The 7,451-nt window shown below is 31.7% G+C and overlaps 2 protein-coding genes across 2 annotated transcripts in view; both read right to left on the bottom strand.

Moving 5' to 3' along the window:
• Positions 1 to 2,846, bottom strand: part of LOC125822766 (transcription elongation factor 1 homolog) — a 9,677-nt gene extending 6,831 nt beyond the window's left edge. The window contains exon 1 of the mRNA XM_049502220.1: positions 2,801 to 2,846. The gene's annotated coding sequence lies outside the window, so the exon portion shown is untranslated. The remainder of the gene's footprint in view (positions 1 to 2,800) is intronic.
• On the bottom strand, positions 266 to 1,813 carry LOC125822767 (transcription elongation factor 1 homolog). The gene is given in 5 exon segments (XM_049502222.1): positions 266 to 334; positions 422 to 443; positions 1,047 to 1,117; positions 1,692 to 1,735; positions 1,737 to 1,813. Coding segments are annotated over 5 exon segments (270 nt in total). The 5' UTR covers positions 1,806 to 1,813; the 3' UTR covers positions 266 to 270.
• Positions 2,847 to 7,451: the final 4,605 nt, after the last annotated feature.

Below are 7,451 nucleotides of genomic sequence, written 5' to 3'. Positions count from 1 at the left end.
CATATGGAGTAAAATTCAATCTCACACGACCTGTAATAGCACATTCAGAATATAATACACGATAACAACCATATCTATTTCAAACTATTTGAACATAGAAAGCATGTCACACATGGAGCTTATTTATCAAACCCAAGAGGCTTTCGTAACTTCAGGTACAACTTTAGTAATGAAACATAGAAATATCAACAGAACTAACATCAAAGCTTAAAGTCAGCTTCAGATCATCCAGCTACTGTCTACACAACTAAAGCAGACTGTCACTAGAACCTAAGGACCATCATCGCCTTCAAGGTTGTTCACACGTTCACACTCGTCAATCCATTCACTGTATCTGTAAGTTTTCAGCAAAAAGAGTATGAGAAGGATAGGGGTACGAAGGAAGGAGAGCAAGACACAAAGCAATGCTAGATGAACTTACATGTCAATGGCCTCTGTCAGTGCTGCAGGATAAAAAAGTAACTGTTAGCCAAACAATAAAGCCATTAATGTTCAATTAAGAAGCTATTCTATGAAGCATGTAACGCTCATCTAAAAGATTATGTCGTAAGAGAGGGGGACATTTTTATCATTTATTTTAGATTTGTAACACGCCTCTATCTACTCCAGTATGCAGGCTAAGGACAGAATAATGTGCTAAACCAAACTTGAAACAATTATATGCAGCTTGTCATCTTGTCCTTTTGATAACTAAAAAATCCCAACAGCACAGCTCAAAATTTGTAGGTATTAATTAGCCCACGGAGCACATCTTATCTTGTATTCTTTATCTTACACAAGGCCTTAGAGCACATCTTGTACTCTTTTATCTTACAGAAGGCACATCATGCAGAGAACTACAATTGAACATAATAATTGATTTGATCATAAAAAACAATGAGGTAGAACATAAAAGGAAATATCTTTAGTTTCTTTTTCCGTCTCTTTGAGTTGGGTCCCCTCCCATGTTTTATGTTGTCCAAAACCAATTGAACCATCTTTTTCAAAATGAATCAGATTCAGTGAAACAATAAATAAATTAATAAATGAGAAATCACTAGATATACCTGTAACAGTGGTGCTGAAGCTCTCTTGACAAATCCTGCAATTTGCCTCCCCAATCAAGTTCTTCATATCACTGGAAAACAGGCAAAGTGCAAACTTGAGCATTGACAGAGTAAATAAACGTCCAACCAAAATTGAATGGTAGTACACACTTTAGCTGGGTTACTAAACTTATTCATCTGAACCTATAGAGGAACACACAGCTTATTCCTCTGCTACTTTTGGCTACAGTAACGATGGGATTCATGGTTTTGATTTGGCTGTGTGTGTTTATAATTATCAAGCACCTTCTGCAGGGACTATAGCTCACCCTTATTGGACTTAGGAGTTATCACCCACATCTACAAGTATACCTCCAAAGAATACACTATTTCCAAGAGGGGTATTTTGATGTGCACAAATTCAATCCCCAAGGAAAAGGATTGATAGTCTTCTAAGGAAGTCTTAAGTGACAGGATCTAGCAAGGAAAGGAAAGTATATAACGGTAAACACATACTGGTGTTGAATCACAATTAAATATCCTTCTATCTTTAGCCACAAAGAAAATGTCTAAAATGGTGCACAGGTGAGAAGGGAACTGCCCAATCTAGCCAATGGATATGCAGAAAACAACTTGGACACAGAAATGCTAACGTAATTAATTTACATGCGACATTCGACGCTGGTGCCGTGGCTACAGAAAGGACAGCTTGAAGACAGTGTCAAGTTTGTCCATTCTCTTCTTAGGAGGCGGCTTTGATTTCGACTTCCTCTTCCCCATAGCTCAAGCAACTGTAAGATACAAATTTAGGAACACAAATCAGCAACAAGAAGCCAAGGCAAATTATTAATGGGGAGTGTGACACTTATAGCTCTTCTGCACCCTGTATTAACTGGTTCCATCTCAGTGAATAATAAGTTAATAACCATCAAATTTTGAATTACTTTACTTCATTGCACCATGATAGCAACAAAGAAGATCCTAGCAACTATGCTGATCTTACATAGCATTAAATATTTTGCAAAACAAAAGGGTGTGATATTCAAACAGAAGAAATTAGTTATTCTATCTTATCCCACAGAATTACTTGTGCCACCTTTACGACCTTCTTCCTTTTTGTCCATGTGTTTTCAATAAAATAAGGAAAGCCGTAAGCTGGTACTTGTGTTCTTATCTAACTAAAGATTCAGTAACTGCCAAAGTGATGACCCATCAAACAAGTATGGATAAGTATCATAATCAATAAATGACTCCTCAAATAATCCATTAGGTATGTGCTTCAAAAGTTAGAGAAGAGCACTCGCAACATGATGCAACTTGCAAGATCACAGAATATACAATCAAACTTCAATCAAAAACTTGCTCCCAGTTATTTTGAATCCCAGGAAAATAAAAAGAGGTACATTAGACCATAAACAGCATGAAACTTCCAAAAATTCTCTTGACCATTCCAAGAGGCAAGAAGTGAATTACAAGAACGTCAAATCAAGTGCCATTAAATAATCATACACCATATTTGGGAACACAATCAAGTCCGAAAAGTCGAGCAATCTCCAATCAACAGATTCTCTAGGAAAACACAAATAACATAAGGCAATTCCCAGAATTCATAAAATTTCCCAAAATACGAAACCCTAGAGTTCAACTAAAAAATTATTTCTAGCGATTCGCACCAGGCAAAAAAGCAAGACCAACATAATTTTGGGAAATTCTCAAAGCAGAATCATGGAATATCAACAATTCTTTATTTTTAGCCATAGCAAGAGATTATACACCTGATGAAGAACAGAGATTGATATTGCTTTTCGTTATCTGCAAAATTAAGATTGAAATTTTTACGAGAAAATTCTATGAAAAGAAATTCAGTGTACAGAGAAAAAAGAAGAAGAAGAAGAAAGAAGGGGGAACTCACCGCTACACACTTGGTTCTTTGTCGACTCTCGGAAACAAAAAAGAGACTAAATATATTTATATAAAGAATATACTAAAACCTTAGTGTGTACAATCTCGGAAAGAAAAATTAGAAAACTGTTTTTGGATAGTCTCAAATAACATACTATATATATAGTATTATATAAGAGATTTAAAAAGGAAATAAAATTAATAGAGATATTAACATTCGAAAGTATTATTAAAATAAAGAAATTCTGAATATTTGTGTTACTTTCGAAACGCAAATAACATATGTTAAAGTGAATTTAAAGAAAGAAAATAAAAATAATAAAGCCAACATAGATAATAGAGGAAATTTTTAAAGCATACAGATAAAAACCAATGAATATTTATGTTATTTTCAAAAGATCCTTAATTTAAATAATACATATTAAAATAGATTTAAAGGGTGAAAACAAAAAATAATAAAGTCACATGTTAAAAAAAAAACTTTTATAAGCATACATAAAAAGGAAATGATAAACATTTATTTAAAACAAATATTTATTAAAATTAGATGGATAACCTTTTTTCCTTTTAGAGCTAGGTTTATACCATACAATTTCTAATATCATACGAGTTTTTTGCATAACAATTAGAAATTCAATATTCACTGTTCTTCTATTTTTTTTCTTTAAATTTTTATCAAGAAGTTCATCATCCCCCATGTAAAAATAATAATATTATATAGTAAAAAAATGAATATTAAATAAGAATAACAAAATAATGTGATGATGGCAATACAGGAAATCGCATACGATGATAGATATGATGGTTAATTAGATGACCTATTTAATTTTACTAAACAAAAGTTATTTTATGTACAATTAATTCGTATTATGATATAATTTATAACCTAATAACATAAAGAAATCACATCTAGATCCAAGAATTGAAAGAAAATTGAGAGATACAATAAATACGGGTACGCAGGATATGAATTAAATGATTTTTATCTTCACAATGAGTTTTTTTTTTTTTTTTTTAAAAACAGTAATAGTTGAGTGATTTTGTTGTTCCATAAAAAAAAAAGACTTTGGTAAGTTATTTTACATAAATTGGATGACTTTGTTATCCTAAATAATGCAAGAATAACTTTGTTTGGTTTCACCCTTACTTATACGTCTCGGGTTCGAGTCTTTGATATGGAGAAAATTTTGTTGGGAGTAACACCCTCGAATGGGTCTTGCAATGCCCGATCCGGATTTAGTCAGGGCTTCATTGTGGACTCTAGACACTAAGTGGAAAACAAAAAACAAAAAAAACCTTGTTGGATTTTTTCTTGTAGTTGGATGACCATTTAAGAAATTTACTCAATAGATTCATGATATATGTGACTAGAAAGATTTCCAAACTTAATACATGAGACACTTCATTTTCTTGGTTGATGATTTTTCAAGAATGGTATTGTTCTATTTTCAAGCCTATCATATCTGTTTACGTTACCCACCTAAATCGATATGACAACTAATTTTCAGCAAGATTACGATAATAATATATATCTCATAAATAAGGTCAAAATGATAAAATATACGTAAATGCTATCCCTTTTTTTGGGGGGACAAAAAGATTATTTTCGACAAACAAACCAATAGATGAAAAAGTTGCTAACACACTCAAAGTTAACCAAGATGAAATAGATTAAGCCCACATCTCTTCTTTCATAACTTATTGGGCGATTCCTGGGCTGATTTGGGCCGTCCAAAATTACGGGTTGATTTGGGCGGCAAATATGGGCTATTTTGAGCGACTTTCGTTGAGCAGGCCCATCAGTAAATCATCTCATGCACGGCCCCTCAAATTATGAGTAAATTTTAGGTTTAACAAACATAAAAATCATATTTGTATGTCATGACTATAGTTTGTATAATTGCGTTCCATAGCAAATTTTATGTTTGCTATGACTATTAATATGTATATTTCGGTATACATATACAAAAGAATCAATTGTATAATCTGTTTTGGTATATACATATACAAAAGAATCAATAGTATAATATGTGTTTGCATAAAGAGAGAAAGACAAAAGAAAACTAGGCAGGGGAAGATCTGTATTTGTATAATTATAAGTGTATAGGATGAAAATATATGTATTTGTATTTGTATATACAATTTTCTTTCGCTTTATACAAACACAAACGCAATTTATACATTTGTGTTTGTATAAAGTGGAGAGGCGAGTGAGAGTGGCGAGCGAGATTCTCTGGGAGAGAGGTGAACGAAAAGATATGTATATATACAGTTTTCTCTCGCTTTATACAAACACAAATGCATTTTATACATTTGTGTTTGTATAAAGTGTGAGAGGCGAGGGAAAGACTGCCCAGCGAGAAATCGAGAGTGGCGAGCGAGAAATTCAAGGAGAGAGGCAAGTGACAATTGTTTGTTACATGTTACAATTAAATCAAACTGTGATTATAACATTTAATTTAAAATAATAATTTGCTATTTTATACAATTTTCCCTTAAATTATTGAGCAACTTTCACATATACCAAACATAAAAATTATATTTGTATGTTATAGCTATAGTTTGTATAATTGCGCTCCATAACAAATTTTATGTTTGCTATGGAGCTTCTGATTTGTATAATTCGCTAGATACATCCAATTTTATACAAATTGTTCAGTTTTGTATAAATTATACATTGTAATTTGTATAATAAGATCTGTATTTATATAATTATAAGTGTATATGACGAAAATATATGTATATGTAATTGTATATACACTTTTCTCTCGCTTTATACAAACACAAACGCATTTTATACATTTTATACCGAAATGTATAAAATGGCTAATTGTATACCGAAAATGGCAAATTGTATACCGAATCAGATAACAAAAAAATGGGATGCTTGCTACGAATTACAAATAAAATAAACTATAGCTATAACATTTAATTTGAATTAATAGTTTGCTATTTCATACAATTTTCCCTAAATTAGTCATGGGTGGGACGGGTCACATAAATTTGGGCCAAGTTTGATTGTAATGAACTAGTGATTATTTTGCTTGTGCCAATAGTTCGAATGGAGACGATCAATAATAGGGAACTCGCAATCTTTGATATTCTTGTTTATCAATATAGTTGAAGTATATATTATATACACTTAGGTTGTGTGTGCTAAATAAATATGTATATATGTGTATTTAATATAAAGTTTATATTATATTACCCTTATGTAGAAATGACACTTAAAGAGGACCAACACTGCATCTTTTCATTGTACTAAAGGCAGTAGTAATTGTACATTTACAAAGGACCAACACTGCATCTTTTCATTGTACTAAAGGCAGTAGTAATTGTACATTTACAAAGGACCAACACTGCATCTTTGCATTGTACTAAAGGTAGTACTAATTGTACATCATAAACACACTTCCTCTAGAAGTTTCTTACTATATATCTCACAATTTTCTAACCCTAATTTCTCTCCTGCTTCCTAAACCCGCTGTATTCTCTCAACTCTTCCTTCTGCTTCTGACCTCTTCAATGGCGAATTTGTTCCTCCATCTCAATACATTTTTTTACTGATTGAATGTTAAATTTTTCATCTGCTTTCTTCTTCTCTGGATTCAATTTCTCTGTTTTTAGAAGACTTTTTCCATGCCTTTGTATTGTTCCTAATCTAATTCTTTTGCAGGGGTTAATATTTGGAGAAGTTTTGGCAACTGAATTTCATATTTCACTACTTCTCTATGCTATGGCACTTTGCGCACTCAAGGTATTCGATAATATGCTTGATAGCACTAACAATATTTTGTTATGTTTCTTTCTTTGTAGATTTTTCACTATATTTCTATATATATTGTGCAATCACTTGAAGATGCCTCATCATGATAAATTAGAGCGATACAATTCCTTTGATTACAATATGTCTACTAGAAGTTTTATACGCATGTTAGCAGTTGTTCCTAATTTTCACATGCATTATGTCTTTTTGATGTATTTTGTGTTGATTAACAACTAATTTGAGGTGGATAATGCACCTAATGTATTTGATAATATGTTTGTAAGAGATGGAATCTAAACTTTTATATTCTGTCGATTTTGAAATGAAACATGTAAATATAGTGTGCATTTTTCAACTTCTTAATTAGGCAACATCTGTTCATGAACTTTTTAAATACTCAAGTAAAGCCATTATACTCATGTAAAGATGTATTATCTTTCAAATGTTGCAGTACACCTAATATGAATCCTAATATATTTGGAATCTACAACGATGCTTCAAAATAAAGCTCACATCTATATTATTGTCTTTTATGATAAGACCATAGAAGAATCACACAACAATAGTCAAAGTACGAATAACCGATTGAAATAATATCATGTTTTTGACGCTTTTTTTAATAACTATCACTTGTGAAAAATATACTCCAGTATCAGATCTTAATGGATGGAGAAGCAGGTGATAGCAGAATACTTTGAATAAAAATACTATTTCTATAGTTTTTCATTATTTTCTTCATTTTAAATCCCCACACCCCA

Source organism: Solanum verrucosum, unplaced genomic scaffold (assembly GCF_900185275.1).
Source record: "Solanum verrucosum unplaced genomic scaffold, falcon-dt-bn FXZP01000103.1, whole genome shotgun sequence".
NCBI classification, from domain to species: domain Eukaryota; kingdom Viridiplantae; phylum Streptophyta; class Magnoliopsida; order Solanales; family Solanaceae; genus Solanum; species Solanum verrucosum.
This window is presented reverse-complemented; position numbering and strand designations above follow the sequence as displayed.